The 24,563-nt window shown below is 36.8% G+C and overlaps 1 protein-coding gene across 1 annotated transcript in view; it reads right to left on the reverse strand.

The window, feature by feature from the left end:
- Nucleotides 1-2,335: 2,335 nt before the first annotated feature.
- SSPN (sarcospan) overlaps nt 2,336-24,563 on the reverse strand; it is a 49,539-nt gene continuing 27,311 nt past the window's right edge. Inside the window, exons 2-3 of the mRNA XM_044678551.1 lie at nt 11,860-11,946; nt 2,336-2,701 (exon numbers count right to left, since the gene is read on the reverse strand). Coding sequence (XP_044534486.1) covers nt 2,336-2,701; nt 11,860-11,946 — 453 coding nt within the window. The remainder of the gene's footprint in view (nt 2,702-11,859; nt 11,947-24,563) is intronic.

The following is a 24,563-nucleotide window of genomic DNA, read 5'->3' on the forward strand; positions in this document are numbered from 1 at the left end:
GTGAGTCGTTATTTAGTTTGTCTTCAGGGTATTTGGTACAATATAGACAATCTCAGTTATCAAATTTCTAGCTCTAGAAGACTTTTCCCTTTTTAAAGAAAATCCTTATCTTAAAATCAATAGCGTGTATTGGTTTTAAGGCAGAAGAGTGGTAAGGGGTAGGCAATGGGAGTTAAGTGATTTGCCCAGAGTCATACAGCTAGTAAGTGACTGAACCCAAGACCTTCTCTCTCTAGGCCTGGTTCTCTCAATCCACTGAGCTACTCTCTCTCTCTCTCTCTCTGTGTGTGTGTGTTTGTGTGTATGTCTCCCCTCTCCCTCGTTCTCTCCCTCATCCCAATCCTTCTCTATTACTTTTGCATCTAAGTTCTATATACCCAAAGTCAAAATATCTGGATGAAAAGTTTTTTAAAAAGCAATTGTGTTACCAGCTAAAATAATTTCGATATTTGCACACATCTGGGATATTGAATGAATTTTTCATATTTCATCCAGACATTTGGCATTGTGTAGAAAGAAACTTCATTTTCACAATCACATTGGAATTATTTATTGGTCTTCCAAGGCACAAAAGATTTTGTGGGATTTTTGCCATTTTGTAGCTGGCTAAGAATATTAATAGGAAAAGTATGTGACGAATTACCGAAGTAACAACTTGAATGTGTGCTTTCATACTAACAAATTTCAGTGTTATATGGAAATGTTCTTTATACTTCTGACTCCCCATTTTTAGAGCCTTCATGAAAATGATGACACTCTAGTAGTGTATGGAATTCAATTTAAAAAAGAAATTGTGTCCATGGAACTTGTCCATGGAGAATGTTTATGCCACTTTGCACACGTAGGTGCTCAGTGGGTGGTTGTTGAATGAATCCCACCATGCAGTACTGACAGCATACAAGGTTCAGAAGCTTAAATGCAACTCCCATTAATATGAGTGGGCTTGAGTAAGGACTATACAATATTGCCCTGCTTCCTAAAGGTGATAGTTTCCCAAAAGTCTTAGTGCAGTTTTCAACTTTATTAGCAGAAAATTGCACTAAAATTTTTAGGATACCCAAGAATATAGATAATAGGGTTACATATTCCCTTCTACTTGGGTTTAAATATATCTTTTAACCCAAGTTATTTATGAATCTCCTTCCCTTGTAAAACTCAGCTCTCAAGAAAAATAGCTCTTCCAAGCCTCTTTTTTTTTTTAAAATACCACTTTCATTGTAACCAGGGTTAATTAAGTGGACTTTTGAATATATATATATAAGTAACAATTTACTAAAAAATAGCTGAACCGTTGAACTGGAAGGAAAGTATAATTATTAAAAAATAACTTCAAGGGGCCACGAGGTGGCACAGTGGATAGAGCACCAGGTCTGGAACTAGGAGGACCTGAGTTTAAATCTAGCCTCAGACACTACCTAGCTGCAAGTCACCTAACCCTGTTTGCTTAGCCTTTGCACTTCTGTCTTAGAGTTGTTACTAGGACAGAAGGTAAGAATTTAAAAGAAATGTTTTTTCAACATCTAGATTGTTCAAAATAGAACGATTGTCTCCTTTCAATTATTGAGGAACTGTCACCAGGGAAAGGCTTGCTTGAGACTGAATTCCTAGTAACTCAGTTCACCATACATTTGTGGTAACTAGTCCCTAGATTGATAAGGCTTTTATCCTCTAGTTTTTGAGGATTATCTCAGTGGGATTATCTCAGGGGGTTATCCAGACTTCTATTGCCTGCCGTCCCTTATGAGCCCCACTTTGAATCTGTTTCACTGTGGGATGACAGGAAATGAAAACCAAATGAATGTGCCTGTCGGGAACAGTATAACTACTACTCAAGCAGCTCCTGGTCCCTGGGGGGGGGGGGGGGGGGGACAAAAGGAAAGGGATTCCCCAGGGTACACGTGAAAAGTATTTCTGGGACTTGGAGAATGGGTTTCTTTGCAATGCTTTGTTTTGGGGCTTAGAATATCAATTTTTACCTAATTAATGAATAGGGAAGAAGCCCAAAGATAATGAGTAAAATAACAATTAGGGACTATCTTTAGATTTCAATGATTGCTATTATCCTTCTCCACTGTGGATAATCAGGAATTGGCTTATTGGGAGAATCTATTGAGCTATGCTTTTACAATCCTATAGTTTTCTAGATTTTTTTCCCACCAAAAATTTCTGCAATAGAAATAGTATTACTAAAATATATAAAAATAGGTTCATTGAGATTCTTTGCATGTTAGTTGGTGCCAAAAAACGTCTTCATTGCTGTTTTTAACTCTTCAGGTTGCCCAGACTGTTGGTAAAATGTTGTTTCCTCCCCATCCTTCTGCTGTTAGCGAAAAAATTAGACTTTCTGCTGTTGGCCTTCAGAAGTAGTTAGAGAGCACAAGCGGACACCCACATAAAAGACTTGGTATCTGTGTTTCCACATCATGAAACATGCCAGCAAGCACACCATGGCACAGAGCAAGTTGAGAACCATCTGGATGAGTAGGAAGAGTTTGAACGTGCTGGTGATGCTGGTACAGTCACTGACATCCTGGTAAACAAAGGCTCTGCTTAGTGGATCTGATGTGGGCATTTTGCACTGGCAGGAATCGAGGGTGTTTTTGCAAATCAACTGTGTGAGCTGGTTGTAGTGATGGGCAGCAAAGGCCACTGCCAGCACGCAGACAATCAGACTTAGGGCGCTCAGCAGAAAGTAGAACAGCTACAAAAAAGAAAGTAGGAAAGATTTCCTGTTAGAGAGAACAAGTCATTCAATAGATAAAGCAGGAACCCCATTCTCTCCTCCCGAAAGCTCTTTGAGAACTTGTTTCCTCATCTATAAAACACAAGAGTCAAACTTGATGGCTATGCTATTTGTTGTTCAGCTGTTTTCAGGTGTGTTTGACACTTCATGACCCTATTTAGGGTTTTCTTGGCAAAGATCCTGGAGTGGTTTGCCATTTCCTTCTCCAGTTCATTTTACAAATGAGGAAACTGAGGCAAGCAGGGCTAAATGACTTGACCAGGGTCACACAGCAAGGAAATATTTGAGGCCAAATTTGAACTCACAAAAATGGGTCTTCCTAACTCCAGGATACACACTGGACCTACTGTACCATCCAGCTACCTGGCTAGTCTTTTTTTTTTTTTAATTTAGGTATAGTTATTTTTTGTTACATTAATATACCCGCTAATTCCTTCCCTCTCTTCCCATATTAGAGAAGGCATCATTTGACAAATATATATATATGTATATATAAAACTATGTCTTACTTATTTCTATTTATCAGTACTTTTTCTAAAGGTGGAAATATATAAATAATTCTGCCAACAATATTTCTGTCAATGTATATGATATTCTCTTGGTTCTGCTCATTTCATCCTTTGTAATTTCATGTAGATTTTCCATGTTTTTCCAAAATGAATCTGCTCATCATTTCTTATGGCACAGTAGTATTCCACCACAATCATATACAACAACTTTTAAAATTGATGGACATCCTTTCAATTTCTAGTTCTTTGCTACCACAAAGATAGCTGCTATAAATGTCAGAATATATAGATCCTTTCCCTTTTTCCCTGTTTACCTTAAGAAATAAACTTAATAGTGTTATTGCTGGGTCAAAAAGTATCCACAGATTTATCTTTTTCAGCCTAATCTAGATTGCTCTCCAAAATGGTTGGATAGTTCACAGCTCCACCAATAGTGTATTCGTGTCCTCATTTTTCCACATCCCTGTTCTACTCTAAATCTATAATCCTACAACTCCTTGGCCTCTCTGAAGTCATGGTTTTCATAACATAAAAAGTTCTTCAAAAAAAACTAAACATAGATCTAATAGAATAATATAGATAAGTCCTTTGCAAACCTTAAAGTACAATATAAGTGCCAGTTTATTATTGTCTGTGACCTGGAGCCCATCTCTTATTGCTCAATAGAGGCTGGTGTATTTCATGAATACTGTCCATCTATGACAGAGCTGTTCACATAGGAGTGCTATGGTAGTTGGCAGGGACAAACATTAAACAAATTGGCCACCTTGAAAGGCAGATATTGTCTCTGTCAGAGATAAAAGCATCCTCCCAACCTCCAGAACCTCCAGAACCCCAGATATTAAGGTGGAACTAAGACTAGGAAATACAGGAGTAGTTTCTGCAGGACCAACAGAACCTTAGCCAAAAGTAATAGTAATGCGGCCACTTGTTCCACATCAATAAGGTTTTTCATTTTTAGTATATGGTTCTGGCAGTCATATTTAATTTATGTTTGCCCCAGCACTTCTAGGGCTTCATCCCAATTGAGTTCTTAATCCTAGGGGAGCAAAAGATGAACGAGGAAGCATTCTACAACCATTAAAAAAGGTGAAAACCACGAGCCTAGTGAGAAGAATGCTGACCCTGGAATTGGAAAAGAAAAAACAAAACAAACAAACAAAAAACCAACCCAAAACCCATTGACTCTGTTCCTAGTTCTGGCACTGGAGAATGATGGAAATTTAAGGGGAAGCAGCAGCAGTGAAGCATAAGAAAATCCCAGTCCTGCTAATCATACAATCCATATAATCCTGGGTAAATCACTGGAGTGTCATTCTCCTCTTCTGTGGGGATTGGACTATTTGATCTCTAGTGTTTGTTTCACTTCTAAAACCTTTTATCTGAATCATTCATTCACACAGACTGGGCCTAACCTGGAAGAGGGGGGGTCTACATCATGTCCAAAATGTTGTTAAAAACCTTGACCAACTAGATGGCAACAACAACAGTAATCAACATTTTTTTGTTATTGTTCTTGTAGCCTAGACTCAGCTACCGTAATGCTTTATTCACTTGTTCTTTCTCCCTAATATCTAATGCATCCTGGGACAGCAGCTGGGAGAACTGAAATTTGTGTTCTATTACAAGTGCAGTTGGGATAGGGCATAACCCTACATCTCCCTTAGTTTGCCTTGGTGAGTTTGTATTTGTATCTCAATTACCTCCTCTACTGGTAGGTACCATCTATCTCTGAGTATGTACATGTTGGGAAGTGGGAATGGAGGATGGAAATACTGATATTTCCAGATTCTAATTTGGTGGTCTTAATGGGCTAAAAACAGAGAAGTCACTGTAGTCATCTAAGGCCAAAACCAAATATTTGAGGGCATCTTAATGATCACAGAATCACAATCTCCACCATTTTAAATTTTTGTTTTGAGCTTGTCATCTTCACACAAACCAAGTTCTCTCTTCCATAAAACAGCCTGCTAAACATTCTTGTTTCTTTGAGATGGAACAAAGATTATTTACACTATGGAGTCCTCTGAGATATATCCTAGAGAAATACAAAGTGGTTGATGCTAAGGTACTAAAAGACAAAGTACTACTTTTATGATTATCAGATTGAAAACATCAGGTTGCTCCAGCCCCAAGACTTCTTTACACCTAGACTACAAATAATTATGCTCTCTTCATGTGGGTATGAATTTTGCCATATGTTTCCCCATAAAGCCAAGAGCATTGATAGAAGGAGTAGCAAATAAAATTCAGATCAGATAATCACACTTCTTATCTTGTTCCTCTTTGCTTCTTGGTGAGGCAAAAGGAATCATAGACAGAACTGAAGCTAGTGTGAGGAAACTGAACACCTTAAGCTGCCACCATCCCCAGAGTGGCTTGTGGCTACTTGCCAAGGGAATTAGACTGTGCCCCTTGCCCTTATCATTTATGATTCCCAGAATCAGGGGTGTGAGACCAAGAAGGAAGATAGTTAATAGTTAACTGCAGGCTCATTGGCTGCCAACCATTCCAAAGGAATAAACTCATCTTTAGCTTTTCTTCCATTCACCATCCTCCTCAGACCTACTCTTCCACTTCATTCTCTCAGGAATGAGCACTATTGTGCTGTTGTCTAGTTGTTTTAGTTGTGTCTGACTCTTTGTGACTCCATTTTGGGTTTTCTTGGCAAAGATACTGGAGTGATTGCCATTTTCTTCTCCAGCTCATTTTACAAGTGAGAAAATTGAGGCAGATATGGTTAAGTGACTTGCCAAGGGTCACACAGCTAGTAAGTGTCTGAGGCCAGATTTGAACTCAGGAAGATGAGTCTTCCTGACTCCAGTCTCAGCACTTTATCCATTATCCACTCACTGCCTGTTACACTGTGGTAGTGTAGTGGAAAAATCACTGGAGTTAGATTCCGAGGCTATGGATTCAAATGTCACATACTGGTACTATGCCTGTGACCTTGAACAAGCTACTGTACTTTTTTGGAGACCTCAATTCCTTTATCTGTAAAGTGACAAGATGATCTCTAACTAAGTCCCTTTCCGTTCTAAATCCATGATCCTTGATAGAGTCCTTTCAGATGCTACCTTCTTATGTGTGCTGGAGTCCATATTTCTCCTGAAGATGGCACATCTCTTGCCACCTGTACCAAGTCTAACCACCCCTTCTGGAATTCCCATATTAATTGTCACTTTCAGACCTTTCCTCATCGATTCAAATTCAGCAACTGCCTCTCTTCCTTTAAAGTTCCTTCTATAATGCCTATATCCTTCTTGTCTGGATCACTCTTCTAACTCCCGATTTGCTTTCGTAACTGGCTCATAGTCTTCGGATTTCAGCTACTACTCCCTTCAAACACCCTGGACTTTCAGTTCCTCAGCCTTCTCCAGGCTCCCTCAATCCCATATGTAAGAGTGACATCTGAGTCACTACCCCACACCCAAATTTGTCCCGGGATGCCAGAATTCCCAGAGTTCATCTCTGGGCATATTAACTACCTCTCACCAACCATTTTCATTTTTAATACCGGTTGCAACTTAAATCACACACACACACACAATACACACACACACACACACACACACACACACACACACACACACACACACATATATATAAATGCTTTTCCTCACTCCTCTGCCTTAGGCATGAAATTTCTCAAAACATACATTTGGACCATACCCTGCAGCAATTTTATAATGATAATCATCCCTGGTTCCAATCTGCAAATAATTCAAAGAGTTTTTACACATATCATTTTCTCATAATCATCCCAATATCCAACTGTGGTAGGAAGAAAACAGTTCTGGTCTCCTATTTTTAATGAAAACAGTTTGGAGGCAGTTAGGTGGCCCAGTGTATAGAGTGCCAGGTCTGGAGTTGCAAGGACCTGATTTTAAATCTGACTTCAGACACTTCTTAGCTGTGTGATCCTGGGCAAGTCACTCAATCCTATTTGCCTCACCTTTGCCCTTGGGTCTTAGAGTTTCCACTAAAACAGAAAATAAGATTTTAAAAAAAGACATTTTGACTCTAAGAAGTTAAAATTAAGATCATACAATATGTAGAAATAGAAAAAAATCTGGTTCTCAACATTGTTGCCCTTCTCTCCCACCTACATTGTTTTTGTTGCGGTCAAGTATTTATGGTACATAAAGTATCCATCTTATTTTATTTGTAGAAGTGATGGGAAATAATGTGGTCCCCTAAAATCACAGACTGCTTAATTTTTAGTAAATGCCTCCTATAGGCAATGTGCCATAAATGGCATCGCCCTTAAAAATGAATATATTTTTATTCACACATGCCACATATATTGAGTCTGATTCTTACACATGGCGATTTGCATGCATGTAGGAGCCACAGAATCAAGTTTTTAAATAAAAAATATTTAGTTGATCGAAATAAGCCTGTGGACTGCGTTCCTTTGTGTTAGAACATTTATCTTTTGTGTCTTTTTCACTTATCTGACAGCAACAAGCTTCTGGGTTAGAATCTGCAATTTTAAATGAAGCCACTTGTTTTACCTACACGACATGAGTAACCATCAATAAAAGTGTTTGTGATGACCTTGGAAAGTCAGGCAAATATATCTTGATAAAATTCAAACTCGGGACATATTTGTCTTGCAACTGTCAAGAAACATCCATCTTTCGATTCACATGCCAGCTGGGGGGAAGGGGGCATGTGGAGGGAAGAAGAGCTGCACCTATTGCAGAATTGGAGACTAGTGGCAGCTCTCTCCCCTTCTGCTGGTGTAAGGGAATTTCAGAATGTACATCTCTGTTTAGAAGCCCCCTGACTGCAGCTTTTAAATGAGGGTGACTTCAGGATAAGGGTGGTACTATTTAAATTTAATTACCTTCCTCTCTGGCTGGGATAGCAAAAGGACTTCCTCTAAAGCATAGCTGAGGATTCAGCCTCAGCCAGTGGAGAGCCACCAAAATATCTCCTAAATGTGGGCACAAGGTAATTTGCTCATAAATACTCTCCTGAGGAATTTGCTGGGAATGTATCTGCAAACCACATGAAAATGGATGCATTTCTGAAAAATCAAGGGGGAGGCCAGAGAGAATAAGGCCTGTGGAAGCTCAAGGCAGGCCTGACATCAGCAGACAAATCTCATGACAGCCCAAGAAGCAGTTTGGCAAAGGGCAAACCCGGTGGTGGAGTGGAAAGGCTGCCAAGGAGCCAAAAATGTATCCCTGCAGAAGATTGGTTTTTTATTTTATTTTATTTTGTTTTTTTTTTCAAAACATTTAAGAGAAAGAAAAAGGACAAAGCCTAAGGACAATTATGAACAAAAAGGAGAAGCAGACTGGAGAGTGGAAAATGATACATTCCAATCAAGTGCCCCAAGAGGTCTCCAAACCCAAAGAATGGCTATTTGGAATTAAATAGAAGAAAAGGTCCCAATTTTTCAAGGTCAGCCTCCTCTGCTTGTGACACTCAAATATTGGATATCTAGGGAAGAGAGATACCCTTTGTTACCACAGCAGAAAAAGCACCAAAGAAGCCATCATCTGGGATTTGCGGGACTCCTTCAAACTCAGGGGTTCCTCTAGCTTATTATTTCAAACCTGAAGCAAATGTGGTGTGTATTTTAGATAACTGGCAAGGAGGGTCACTAAAAGTCACATTGAGGAGCAGAGAAATGCAGCCTCAGTATTTGTCAATGCCTATCACACGTGAAAACTGTTGGCTAATGGGTTCTTCCTAGTGTGGAATTCTCCACCTGGCTGACACTAGAGGGTTTTTTCTCTCATCCTCATGTCTTAGTTTCAACTAGCACACAGATGTCAGGATGATTTTTTGAGGCTTTCTGAAATGAAGACTAGTGTTACTGCCCTTTCTTGGGGTCATGATGAGATCATTTAAAGCCCATTGTGAAATCAGCTTGTCACGTACCCCTGGGGAAAACAAGCACCTATAATTTGACTAGGTCACCCATTGGATTGGCAGACTGGGCCCCTACACAAGACCGTTTTTGAAACCAATTTCAGCCCATTTCAGCCCAGGGCTACTTTGGTGCCCTGGCCTGACTTTTCTGCAGTAGTAGAACCCTTCATTTGAAACAAAACTTTGGCATCAACTTTGGAAGTCAAGTCCTCCTGGGTGACTTTTTTAATTTCTATTAACAAATGACTCAAGGTTGATTTAAAACAACAATTTCAATAATGAGGTGCTTTAGGGTTCCTTGCAGAACATTTTGAGAAAAATTACTCCAATGTATCTCATATAGGGATCCATGTCAACTTTTATGGTGAAGTAATTAGAGACCAAAGTCTCCTACTGTAGCATGGTGCATAACAAAAAATACCACTGGAAAGAGAGTCAAAAGACATCAGTTAGAAACTTTGTTCTTTCATTTATTTACCATGTGGGTGAACTTAGGCAAGTTACTTAGCTCTTATGTGCCTCCATTTCATTATCTGTAAAATGAAGTTGAATTAGATAATGTCTGAAGTCCCTCTTAGCCATAAAGCTAGATAAAATCTCTTTTCTTGGTTCCTACTTTTAAGGGGTAGACCCTGGTATAAACAAGAAACTCTTAACATTTTTAGTGTCATAAAACTTCTTTGTCAGTCTGGTGAAGCCGATGGATCCTTTCTCAGAACAATATTTTTAATATAAATTATATATACTATATTCTCATATATTAGCATATTTGTGGCAAGCTCAGAAAACTGTATCACAGATTAATGTAATTTAGAAGGTATTTAAAAGAACATATACTTAAGGAAACAAATTTCAGGTCAGTGACTCACTAAAGGTCACATAGCTAATTAGTAGCTGGTTTCCTAATTCAATATAGAAAGGAATAAAATTTTTAAATAATTGAGGAAAGAGTAGCTAGGTAGCACAATGGAGAAAGTGTCGGGCCTGTAGTCAAGGGAACCTAGGTCCAAATATGGCCTTAGACACTTCCTAGCTGTATAACTCTAGGCAAGTCACTTAATCTAATTGCCTAGCCCTTGCTGCTTTTCTGTTTTAGAATTGATACTAAGACAGAAGGCAAGGGTTTTTTTAAAAAGGTGAGAAAACACTAAATTTAAGATAGAGATTAGTGAAAATAAAGGTGAGATTTTTTCCCCCATCCAACTTCAGGGACCACATATAATTTATCTGTATCCTAAGTTAAAGACCTCTGCTACAAAGGGAAAGTAAAATGTAAAAATCTAGGTATGACAGTCCATTGTCTTTCATTTTTTATTATCATTTCTAATTTGTTTAAATATATATTCATGCATTTTATTTTCTCAAAGTTTGGCATTTTAAAATTAAGCATTTATAATATTTTCTTGATTCAAAAAACACAGTATATTTATATCTGTTTTTCTTACAGAGGAAAAATGAACAACAGGAGAGAGAAAAAACAACAGTACAAAAGACTTTTTTGTTCTTTGCTGCTAAAACAGTGGAGGAAATGTAGGAATTGATTTTTCCTTACTTTGAATGCTGTGTTATCTGTCCCCTTAAGCCCTTAAAAGGGTGTGTCCACATCACTCTTTGGAAAAGAATCTACTATGCAATGAAATGCCCTGGATTTGATTCTGCTCCAGTCAAATATACTGTCCATAGCAGAGGAAAAATATACTCAGCTGATGAAAACATATCTGGCTGCCAAATCGTGCATGTTCTTCCTTCCTCATCATGCCCTTTTGGAATAAGCTGCTGTAGATGTACCCAATATGCTTTTCTGTTTCTATGAACACTATCATAAAGGGAGATATGTGAAATTCTGCCTTCTAATAAATATTTGTATATTTATTTAATATATTTTAATGTATATTTAATTAACATTAATTAAATTTATTATTTATAAAATATTAATAATATGCATAATTGAACAAATAGTTTCTCTATGGTATTTTATTAATATAGATTATATATAATACTGATTAAAGAGATATTTGGTTATATATATATATATGTAATTTTGCCGAGTTTATTTCCATCTATACATATATAGAGAAGTACATATACATATTCATATATATAATATACATATATATCTGAAACTCAGCAAAAGTTTTTGATCAATCCTGTATTGCTGGACACATGTTACAAAGTCAATGAATTTCTAGGGTCTTCCTTTTCCTCATTGGTGTGTTCTGTTTTTACATACCTCACATTCATTTCTAAATATCTTTCCTCATATCCAGTAAGCTATCCCTTGTCACAAAGGACTTAAAATGAAAGAAAAGCAGTCCCACCAAGTTAAACAACACATTAACCATATCAGACATGTGCAATGTTCCAAACCCATAGTCCATTTCTGGGAAGAAGAAAGGAAGATCCATCAGCAGTTCTTTTAATGATACCAATTGTTTCATGTCAATCTAGTCACTGGAAATTATTAATACTTTTAATCAAAGTCTGAGATTTGTTTTTTTATAGTTTTTGCCGTGGGTAAGAGGGTTCATCGAATGATTGATTAGATACCCAAATTGACCTGTTGAAGACTGGATCTAAATAGAATTGTACCCTCTAAAAGTGCTTCTTCAGCTGGATGGCTACTGGAAAATGCAAGTTGTGGCAGGTCTTTGGTTGCTTAAACACTCCTATGTTTCTTTCTGAGCAATGTTATAAGAGGGGGAAATTACTGTAACTTACTTTCATAGCAAACTGGATGCACGTCCGTTCATCAACTTGATATGAGACACAGAGCATGAACAAACCAAGATAGGACACCACACAAACCTGCAATGAAGTACATAGAAAAGAGACATTGTCAAGATAGAGGTCACATATCCCAGTAATATATGTCAGGATGTCTTTCACAAACGACATCTTTATGATTGAACTATTTGCCTCGTTTAGTGATTTGTACTTTATGCTTTTTCTTTAAGCTTGACTTGGGAAAACTGGTTTAGATACAAAGTAAACTCAACTTCAAAGGGGCAAGATGTTGAACAGAATTTGGAATCTGGGTTCAAATCCTGCTTTAGACATTAATTAGCTGTAAAACCCTGAGAGAATTATTAAATCTCTATGTTACAGTTTCCTCATTTATAAAAGGAAGGAGTGGGTCTCAGTGATCAATGATCAAGGTCTGTTTCAGCTCTAGATCCATGATCCTACCATATGGAAACATAGCAATTCTTTCCATTGCACTTTGATGACTTCTGAATTTATGGAAATCTTAAGAATCAGATCTGCCTTAATTGATTGAATCCAAGACTTGAACCCAGGAATTCCTGGCTCTAAGGACAACGCTCTTTCTTCTACACCTCATTTTAAATCTCTCCTCTCCTCTGCCAAAAAAAATTTATGAAAGCTAGTTTTATAATAGAAAAAATAAACAACAGAATTGCATTCTGTGACTAATGTGCTACTAAAAGAAAAATTCTGGATGACTTGTCTACAGTCATTTAGCAAGCCATTTGGCATTTCAGTTGATAATACCCAGAATTTCCCATCCCTGCGGTTATTTTCAAACCTAAACTATAATTCCTACTAGGTTAGCAGTTCTTTTAAATGTTTCCTAAAGTGCAACAAATGTGACTTTTTAAGGGAATGAAAATTTCCTTTTCTTTCCCATTTACATTATTTGTAGAGTGCTCTAGCCTTTCAAATTAATGCACATTATCTGTTCCAAAAAGTGTGAATTGAGCCTTCTACTAGCTCAGGGATCCAGATATCAAATGTTTTTTTTATACCCTACAGATGTTTCTAGGTTTTTGCATCATTAGTGCTGGCTGCATGACTTAATAGCAATAGATAAAATTTCCTGTTAAAGAGCCTACCACTAAAACCTGTGATGGTAAAACAGATTAGAATGTTCTATCTAGGAAACAAAGCAAAGAGATGTGGGGTGGATTGCACTCCTCTCGCTGACTGAAAGAGACAGAAGGTGACGATACCTAAGTCATTTATGTTGAAGATGAACCAAGGTATGGCTGCCACTTGCAAGCCACCAATGGATTTTTTTAGTGACGATTTTAGGGTTAAATCTGATGAAGTCTAAAACAATCTAGTCTGTACTCATTCATTAAGAATTGACAGACACCATAAAGCATTGGAAGATAGGTACCTATTTGGATTTTTTCACTGCTACCTAAGATAGTATCCATAGGATGATGTAAGACCTCTTGATCATGCCATGGTCAAAAGAACAGGGGAACCTTATATTGAATAAAAGAAACTTTGAGGGGACACAATAGCCATCTACAAAGAGTTGAAAGGTTGTTGTTTACACTAAGTATTAATACTTGATCTGATTGGCCCTGGAAGGAATAATTAGAAATAGTGGATGAACATTGGAAAGAAAAAGATAGATAGAAGAAAAAACTTAAGAATTGTTAAGACCTATACTGGTCAGATTGCATAATCCCCTTTATTAGAGGTCTTCAAGTAAAACCTGGGTAACCACTTTTAGCCTTCAGGATGTTGTAGGGAGTTGTTTGTTGTTTTTTTCCTAAGAAATGAGTAAAACTCAATGCTTCTAAGGCCTCTAACAATTGTAATACTCTATAATTTGGTAGCGTTGGGCTCTTTTAAAGCACTTATTAGGAATGGCTGTATGACTAATGAAAATTCAAGTGTTAATACGTTGGCCATGCTGGCTTTCTCTTGTATAAAATAACTTTCTGCAGTCTATAGTTTTCAATGCTGACACTAGCAAAAAAAATGGGAACTTTATTTTGCCTTTGCCAGTTCACATTTAATAATTAGCAAAAGTGATAGCACCTTATAAATCTGATTTTTGTGCCTCCATTTAAACAAAGCTTTCTATTAATAATACTCTGGAAAAAAACAAAATAAGATAAAAATAGCACTGTAGCTTCACCTATAACTGACTTTATCACTAAAATTTTACATAAATGCCTCTGCCTTCTATAATATTCCAAAGAAATTTTAGAAGTAGACCAAAATTTATTTCAGAAATAATGGTTGGACAATACGTTACACTGATTAGCTTCTAAACTCAATGTTTAAATTAGAAATCACATAGAGTAAAAATTACCCCTTGAAAAATCTCTTCAGTCACCCATGAAGTATCTTTAAATGGTTGTTGTTGTAAAGGGACTAGATTCTCTTAAAAAGAAATAATTCTGAGTCAGAGAGCATACAGATCTGAAAACAATTGAATGTAAATTTATTTCCACATTTCCCTGTAAGCTATTGGTCTGTCAAAAGGAAATTAGGATTTCTACTCAAAAAGAAGAAAACAAAAAATAAAGGGTGGGGGACAGCTAAAGAGTACAGTGGGTAGAATGGCAGACCTGGAGTTGGGAGGATCTGGTTTTAAATCTGGCCTCAGATACTTCCTAGCTGTCTGTGATCCTGAGCAAGTCACCTAACATCTGTTTGCCTAGCCCTTGCCTTTCTGTCTTAAAGTTGATACTAAAATAGAAGGTAAGGGTTTTTTTTAATTGGTAGGTGGGGGGCAGCTAGGTGGTTCCGGAGATTTTGAGCCAAACCTGGAGATGTATCCTTAGACACTTCCTTGCTATGTGACTCTGGGCAAGTCACTTAACCTCTGTTGCCTAGCCCTTGCCATTCTTCTGCCTTGGAACCAATATATAGTATTGATTCTAAGACAAAATGTAAGGATTTTTTTGAATAGATAAAGAATTAAGGGGAAGGAAACTTGAAGATGAGGAGAAAATATGTTTGAATGAACTTCACACCTAAGCGTGATATTAGAATGATCACTGCCCCTCATAACCTATGCTTCATCTGCTTTCTGCTTCACTATAAGTCAAGAGAAAACACAAGGAAGTTAAAGGAAACATACCAGAGACCAACTAGCTAACCAGCAATGCTAGGAAGGCCAAGTTAGACCAATCAACATCCCAACCAATTAAGGCTAATCAACAGCTCTAAACAGAATGAATAGACCGTGCAGGGAGATGTTCTAACTCTGAAATTGAGGGAATAATTTCCTCTCCATTTTCACATTCATTTGTTGCATATCATTTGAGTGGAATGGCAGACAGCTCTCTCTCCCTCCATACCTCCCTCCTCCTGTCTCTCTCTCTCTATCTCTGCCTCTCTGTCTGTCTCTCTTTCACACTCTGTCCTTCTTCCTATCCTCATTCTCTCTCACAGTTGAATTCATATAAATCAAATATATACATCAATACAGATATGCTATCATATTATACATGTTGATGCACACAAAAACTATGAAATTTTAGCGACTTTCTCTACTGCTTCCTAGATTCATTCTAGAATTGACACTGTATCACCAGATAAACTCATCTGTTGGAAACTCATCATCATGGAATCTACGTCAGCTTTGCTATCTTATCAACATCCTTAGTTGCTTCTGCCTCTCTGATTAGAAGACAGTTAGGTAGGTGGCACAAAAAACTACTCTCATAGCCTCCCTTTAAAGAGGGCTCAAAATCCCAGCCATCCCTTCATTTCCTACCTGCTGCTCTACTTGGTTTCAACCCCATCATTATCTTTATTGTGCCCCTTTGTTGGGTACCCTCTGGTACTCCCCATATATGCTTTTGATCTCTTTTTGTTCCTTTATCCATTAAATTGCAAGATCTTTGAGGGCAGGGACTGTCTTTCTTATTTGTATCTACAGCACTTAACAGAGTACCTGATACATATTAAGAGCTCAATGCACATTTATTGTAGAGTATTGTTTATTATATTTCTATTGTTCTTCTATGAACTAGGAACTCAGTGAGATAAAAAAATATTTAAGACTATCCTGTCTTCTTAGAGCTCAGCAGTCTAGTAGGAGTGAGTACAAATAAATAAAGTGATGTGGAGTATGGTAAGTAAGTCATCAGAGAGGTAGGTAAAAGGATCAGGAAAAGCAATGTAGGGGATGAATTTCAGCTGAGTATGATTTCAAGAAAACAAGGAAGTTGGGCATGAAGGGTAGAATTCTAAGTATCAGGATATCATATGTAAATGTTTGGAGGCAAGAAAGAGCAGATCAAGGTTGTTCGGTGATGAATTTGACAAAATCCCAGGAGAAAGCATGTGATATGAGATAAGTCTAGAAAAACAAATTGGAGCCAGACCAAAGAAGATGAGTATAATCTAAGGAGTTTTACCTTTATTTAGCTTAGTGTTGAGAGCCATTCAGGTTGTCGGAGCAGAGGAGTGACATAATTGATGCTATGAATAAAGATTACATTGTTATTTTAGAGGGGAAAGAGCAGAAAAAGAGAGAACTCAGCAGTCCCAAGAGAGAGGTAATTAGTGACTGAAATAAAATGGTTGTTAAGGTAATGAAAATTTGGAAAATATTTCCAGAGATAGTGAAGAGATAGTCCATGAATTAAGTTGAGAGGCAATAGCAAAAGATGACTATAAGGTAGCTCAGTGGATTGAGAACCAGGCCTAGAGACAGGAGGTCCTAGGTTCAAATTCGGCCTCAGACACTTCCCAGCTGTGTGACCCTGGGCAAGTCACTTGACCCCCATTGCCTACCCTTACCAATCTTCCACCTATAAGTCAATACACAGAAGTTAAGGGTTTAAAATTAAAAAAAATTTTTTTTTAAAAAGATGACTATAAGGCTTCTACCACGAGTAACTGAAAGAATGGTNTTTTTTTTTTAAAAAGATGACTATAAGGCTTCTACCACGAGTAACTGAAAGAATGGTGGTACCAAGAATAAAAAACAGGAAAGGTAGCAATAGCAGAAAGTTTTAGGGAGATGATGATGAGTTTAGTTTGGTATATTTTGAGTACAGCTCCTGGAAAAACATTTCAGTAGGTAGTAGAAAGTGCTTCTCTGAAATTCAGGAAATGAAGATAGAGACAAATATTAGGAGTATCTCCATCTCCAGAGTTTTTGTTAAGTCATGTTTGACTCTTCATGACCCTATTTGGGATTTTCTTGGCAAAGATTCTGGAGTGGCTCGCCATTTCCTTCTTTAGCTCATTTTTTAGAAATGAGGAACTGAGGCAAACTTACCTAGGTTCAGGAGCTAGCAAGTGTCTGAGACCAAATTTGAACTGAGGAAGATGAATATTCCTGACATCAAGCCTGACACTGTATCCACTGCATCCTCTAGTTGCTCTCCTCATCTACATAGACATGAGGATTGATGAACAAATTAACAAAAACAAATAGAGAAATTAGGAAAGGATGGCAGTAAGACACGTGTAAGGACAAACCACAGCAAGAAGGAAAGCCAAGTTTCCTTCTAAGACAAAAGAGTTAAAAAAAAGAGTTTCAAGGTTTGTAGGTGGGTGGGTTGGGGACACATTAGGAAAATTTGTATCATATTGTCTCCATCCTGGTAATAAAGTAGGAGATGAGGCCATCTATTGAGAGGGAGCAATTTTCCAAGTAATGATGGGGAAAGTGGGAAGGATTAGAACTTTCACAGTGGGGAGTATGATGGAAAATCAATGAAAATAATATAAAAAAAACCCATTGTTAGATAGCAGCAAAGATTCTGATGAATTAAATAGCAGCCATATTTAGTGAAGCTATTTTCAACATGGCTTTACAACTTTCCCTAGCAACCCTGGTTAGATTAGAAATGAAAACAGAGAAAGTAGATAATAGGGATAGTGGAAATTGATGGTTGGCAAAGTAAATCCAGTAGAATGTCTTGAGTGATTATAAAATGTGAACCATGAAATAATTCACAATGAAAACTATGCTGAGTAAGGAGGCAAATGAATCCACAAGAATTTTAACATGTTGCTGCTCCCTTCCCTGGTTTAGGCTGATAGTTGAGAACTATTTAGGAGAAGTTTAATGACTACATCTCAATGAAAGCAAAGAGCAAAATGAGTTGGAATGAGGACATGGAGTAGGTGGAAGAATAGACCATGGTTAAAGGAGAGAATTTTAGGGATTGATATTTCAGAGATGGAGTTCTTAAGAGTTGGGTCTGGAACATAGCAAGTGCTTACTAAATGCTTGCTGAGTGGGTAGGTGGTTAACATGGAGTAGAATTGAAAGGTACTAGACTTGAGGGAATAAGGGAACTGGGATAGCAAGGTGTGAGATGGGTCATTGAAGTCAATGTTGAAATTACCAAGAATTATATTGATTAGGTGGAAAGAATTAATGTATTCAGGTACTGAAGTGATTAAGGCACTTGGAGGACTGGCATGGAGATCTGTAGACTGAAGAAGAATAAGGATGGAAAAAGAGTGAATGGTACAAGGAGAAAAATGAGAGATCTTTTAAAAAGAGAGGTTGTCAAATGATAAAGGCAAAGTAATGATCTGGAAGAGTCAGTAGGGAACCAGGCTTATGCCAACGCCTCCTTCTCCTTGTGAGCTTAGTGGAGTGGGGGGGAAAGGGCAGCCTTCATTGGAGAACCATTAGTGATAGTGCCATCAAGGGAAAGCTAGGTTTGATTTGATTTAGAGCCAGGAGATGGAAGAAACATTTGTGGAAAAGGTCAAGGATATAGACAAGTTTTCTTACAATGGAATGCATATTCCACAGAGCCTTGTGGAAGCCACTAGTGGAGCAGGTAGACAGGTAGAATTGACCAGAGAAGGTTTAAGGCTGAGCTCTATAGAGACAATGGTGGAGGTAATAGGAGATGTATCTAGTTCCTTGGGTAGTAATTATAGATAACAGAGTTTTTAATTGAGTTAATTGTTTAAAATATTTGTTGCTTGGGCATTTTCATGGAATCTGTAGATTTGATAACTGTGGCAGGGCATACCAATAGTAGTGCTTTTTAACTGGACTCTTTCTTGCTCCGAAGTGTAAGTATTTTTGGATTAGCATTTACATTATCACTGATTTGGAAATGGGGTTGGCTTTCTGGCCACAGAGAGGAAAGCAGATTTCAGATGCCAGACTAAGTGTCTCGTTTCCCAAGCTGGCAGGACATAGGAGCGCCAGGAAGACGTGGTCCTCTGGCTTCCCAGGAGGGGAAGGAAAGAGCTCATTCTAATCAGCAGCGAGACCTGCCAAGCCTATCTCCCTCAGCATTCCTAGAGTTGGATCATTGCTCCTATTAGATATGGGGAGAACAAGGTAGTTATGTGATGCTTTATTTGATCAGAAATTGGGGCCCAGAGGCAAACAGGTGGTATCACGAAGCATGAAATTAGAGAAGAAATATGTTGTGTTAGGAAGCACAAGACAGAAAATGAAAATGTAAATATACCTAAATATGATTGAACGGATAAGAAATTCAGTTTAGAAGTGATGCCTGATGCTTTTGTGTTTTTTTTAATGAAAAAGGTTATATTTATCATTTAAAACCCATTCTGTCTGATGAAGTTGATAAATGCTATGCTAATGGTCAGGGAATGACTTATTATTGATGTGGGAGTCATTTCCAAATTAGCTGTCAATGCATGACCAGACCACTGACTTCTAAAAGCAAAAATCATAATTAGTGCAAAGCTGGAAGAAGAATGAAAATGAGAAAAAGTCAGGGTAAATAATGGAAACAATTCAATCCTGGTCTCTTTAAAAGCATTGATAATGAAAAATGGCATATGGAAAAAAGAATATCTCCACAACTTCTTTGTTTCTGTTACTGTTAACATAGAAGCACAAGATCAGGAGCAGGTAGGTAGCACAGTGGATGGTGTGCTAGGCTTGGAGTCAGGATGACATGTGTTCAAATCTGGATTCAGACAATTCCTAGCTATGTGACTCTGGGTAAGGCACTTAATCCCAATTAGCTAACCTTTGCCTTTCTTCTGTCTTGGAATTGATTTAATTAATTAAAAATAATCATCACCAATTACATAATTAGTTTATTATCATGTTATTATATAATTATATCAAATTAATTAATTAATGGTAATATAATAAATTAATTGAAAAAATTAATTAAGACAGAAGGGAAGGGTTATTTCTTTTTAAAAAAGAAGCACAGGACCACCAAGGATTCAGAAAAGAGTTTTGATGTTAAGACGTTTCAGTCCTGTTTGATTCTTTGTGACTCCAAAACTCCATAGGTTTTTCTTTGCAAAGATTCTGGAGTGGATTGCCATTTCCTTCTCCAGCTCATTTTACAGATGAGGAAACTGAGGCAAACAGGGTAAAGTGACTTGCCCTGTATCACACAGCTAGTAAGTGTCTGATGAACTCAGGAAAGTGAATCTTCTAAGCCCAGTGCTCTACCTATGACATTCCTTAACTTCCCATAGAAGGTAGAGAATGTGAAAAACCACATAATTTGTAGACTGATGGTCACCTTTAACATATATTGGTACGCTAAAAAAAAGAGAATCTTGTCGAATCACTAATAAAGAAACAGGATTGTGTTGATCTCAACATATTTGCTATAAATGAAACCACAAGAAGGAAGTTGCAACTAAATGGAAGGATCATCCACAGGGACTAATTGGAGAGTCAAATATAGGAATTGAAGGGGTTGTTTTTATGGTGTATCTAAGGGGGGGGGGGGAAGAAACATCATTTCATGACATACTTAGTTATTTCATATTGCAGTGCTCATGAAAAGAACTGGGGAAAACTCTACAATGGAAATGGCTGACATTTATTTACTAAAATGAGTTTTAAATTATGAAGCAGGACAGAAAGTCTATGGAGAACACAATAAGACCATCAAATTAAATCAATATACACCTTGATATAGGGCAGATAGCTGGCACAGCATATAGAATTCCAAGCCTGGAGTTTGGAGAATCTGATTTCAAATCTGTCCTCAGACACTTACTAGCTGTGTGACCCTAGGCAAATCGGTTAACCCTGTTTGCCTCCGTTTCCTCAAATGTAAAGTCAGCTGGAGAAAGAAATAGAAAACCACTCCAGTATCTTTCCCAAGAAAACTCCAAAAATAGGGTCAAGAAGAATCAGACATGACTGAAATGACTGAACAACAAAACACTTAGTTATTTGATTTCAATGCAAAGGGGAATAGGTGAGGATGACCAGAAATGTAAGGGATAACATGGATCAGAAATAAGGTAAAGCATTGGCCAACAACCTGTAAACTATACAAAAGTCTCCCACTTTTGCATCATGAATGTTTTTTAAAGAAAAGGATCAGTAGCTGCTACACCTGGCAAGCACTGAATAACATCTCAAAAATGAAATTGATTATATTTTCCCACATAGGAAATAACTCATTACTAATGTAGGAGTTAGCCATGAATCAGCTGTGCATCACCAACTTGTCAGAGCAAAGATCAAAATTAGAATGAAGTTAGTAGAAAGGATAAAAATAAAAAAAAATAGGACATAAAACTTAAATAGTTCAATCCTGACTATTCAAGCAAGTTATTAATAACAAAAATAGGTAATAGAAGGTCGAAAAAAACATCATCACCAATGATTATGGTATGAAGAATTTTGTGTGATTTAAATCAATTGCCATAAAAAGGAAATCAAATAAACCTAAAAAGCACCTTAGAAAAGAAAGATGAGAGCCAAATATCACTTTAGCATATAAACGTGTTTGTAAATCAAGTTCTTTTACAGAGAAGGATGTTGGAAAATTATAAACAACTTAAACATTGAAAGAAGCATAAAATAAATAAAAATAGAAAGAAGCAATAATGCATAAAACTTTTTTTAATTTGGCAAGAAAACCAACTAATTAAAATCATTTTGCAGGCAATTAAAAAAATAAAATGATGGGACACTTGAAAAAAGAAAAATAGAAAAGATATTCAAATACTTTTTTAAAAATTATCATAATCAAGGAAAATTGAGCTAAATATAGAGTATAGCTTGGAATCTCAAATGTACTTAAGCAAAGATGGAGAAAGGGCCTGGATTAGGTCAAATATACCCAGAAATGATCTGTACTAGGGGTAATATTACTGCAGTAGCAATGAGGGATTAATTCCCAGATAATAAAGGAAAAAACATGGACTAAACCTCAGATCTTATTTATACCCCTCCAAGGGTAACCATCAGCATCTATAGATTTATAAACTTGCTTTACCATTCATATAGTAATAGTCATCCTTTCCACATTGCAGCTTTCCTGATTGAGGTTTTGTTATATTGCAGGTCGGCATAAGAAATTAAATGGGAATTTTTGGAGAGTTTTGCAGAAGCCAGAGATGACACTCAAAGGCCAGCAAATGACACAGGAACTCAGAAATGCAATATATATATATATATGTATATGTGTATATACATACGTATGTATATACATATATAATATTATATAATATCAACTTATTTTCTCTTTTAAAATCATAAATACACATAATTTCTTTTTTAAAGTTAAAATTGTTATAATTTAAAGCTGGCAAAAAGAGCATAAAAATCCAAAAATTTTAGGTAGATTTTCCAGATCATGGGGTCATGGTACCCCTAACTCCTATGATGTGAAGGGGATATTTGCATTTTAAAAATGAGAATGCATTGCTGGTGGAGTTGTGAACTGATCCAACCATTCTGGATGGCAATTTAGAACAATGCTCAAAGGGCTTTAAAAGACTATCTACCATTTGATCCAGCCATAGCACTGCTTGAATTATACCCCAAAGAAATAATAAGGAAAAAGACTTGTACAAAAATATTGATAGCCGTGTTCTTTGTAGTGGCAAAAAATTGGAAAATAAGAGAATGTCCTTTGATTAGGGAATGGTTGAACAAATTGTGGTATCTGTTGGTGATGGAATACTATTGTGCTCAAAGGAATAAAGAACTGGAGGAATTCCATGTGAACTGGAATGACCTCCAAGAATTGATGCAGAGTGAAAGGAGCAGATCCAGGAGAACATTGTACACAAAGACTGATACACTGTGGTACAATCGAACATAATGGACTTTTATACTAGCAGCAATGCAAGGATCCAGAGCAAGGTTGAGGGACTTATGAGAAAGAAAACTAGCCACATTCAGAGGAAGAACTGTGGGAAGAGAAAAACAGAAGAAAAACAACTGCTTGAACACATGGGTTATTGGGGATATTATTGGGGATGTAGACACTAAATGATAACTCTAGTCCAACTATCAATAATATGGAATTAGGTCTTGATCAATGATACATGTAAAACCCAGTAGAATTGTGCGTCGGCTAAGGGGGGTTAGAGGGGATTGTGTGAGAGGCAAAGAACATAAAATATGTAACTAGGAGAAAATATTCAAAATAAAAATAATAATTTAAAAAATTAAAATAGAGTTCTTAGTTTCAATAAAATAAAATAAAATTAGAAAACAAAAATGAGAATCCTCTATAACCACCCTAAATGAGAATATTAATCAGGAACATGCAGATTTTCAAAATATTTCACAATAGACCACATCTTCATAGAAAATTGACTGAGAATACAAAATCTTTATTATCTGTTATTAAAAAGGAAAAAACCAAACATTTGATTCATTAGAGCAAAATACTGCTTTCAATGTTCTCTCTTCAAAGTAGGTGTTCCTATCATAAAATCAAAATCATTCAAGATTCCTGGAAGGATAGAATAATTGATGTTCTAATAAAAACTATTAAATGAAACATAAAATACAGAGAGGTAAAATCCCTAACAGTGTCTGGTATCATAATGGGAAAAATTCAACACAAAATCCAAGTTGCAACTTGATGGAATATCTATAGAGCTCATCAATCATTTCCATATCTATGTATCTATCTATCTATCTATCTATCTATATCTATATCTATATCTATACATATCTATATAATGTATATTCAGATAGTATATAATTTTAGGTTGAATTTGTTCATCTGTTTTATTTGTTTCTGAACAGTTCAAACCCATTCAGAATAAAAATGAAGGCCTCTAGGACAGAAAAGAAATCATACCACACATATACACATATCAGTGCTCTTTGCATCTTCATAAGAGTATAAATTACAGAAAAAATGTAGTTCCCTGTGTTCCAGTAAAAGCAAAAGTCTTGCCCCTTGTCCTAAAGAGACAATATGTTAGCCCCTAAATTAAACAGGAGGAAGGCATGCTGGATTGCCTCAAGGAAACTGTAAATTTACTTTAATGGCATTAAACTCCTCCCAGAAACAAAAGCCCAACTTTTAATGCCATTATTCTCCTAGTATTGTTATATGAATACAAGAAATGGCACATTAAAATCTTCAAAGAATTGAAAATGAGCATCAAACAAAGGGAGTTACTGTAAAGGTGCATGGTGGTGATGAACAGGCTTCAATGTGCAGCAAATAAGAAATTTAAAGAACGTGAGAAAAAATGCTTACAAGGAAATTGGGTTGGGGTGGGGGATGAACTGAGTATTTATTTGGCCATGGTGAGGGACAGCAGCTCCATTGACCCCCTCAGATCTTAGCATATGGAATAGATGTCTTGTGATGAACTTATAGATGGACATGGACAAGAATCACATAGGACAAGTTATGATCAGCACTGTGGAGGAAAATAATCACATCTACAAATTCAAGATGCATGTGTGTGTGTGTGTGTGTGTGTGTGTGTGTGTGTGTGTGTGTGTGTGT

The sequence above is a fragment of the Gracilinanus agilis genome, chromosome 5 (genome assembly GCF_016433145.1).
Source record: "Gracilinanus agilis isolate LMUSP501 chromosome 5, AgileGrace, whole genome shotgun sequence".
In the NCBI taxonomy this organism is placed as follows: domain Eukaryota; kingdom Metazoa; phylum Chordata; class Mammalia; order Didelphimorphia; family Didelphidae; genus Gracilinanus; species Gracilinanus agilis.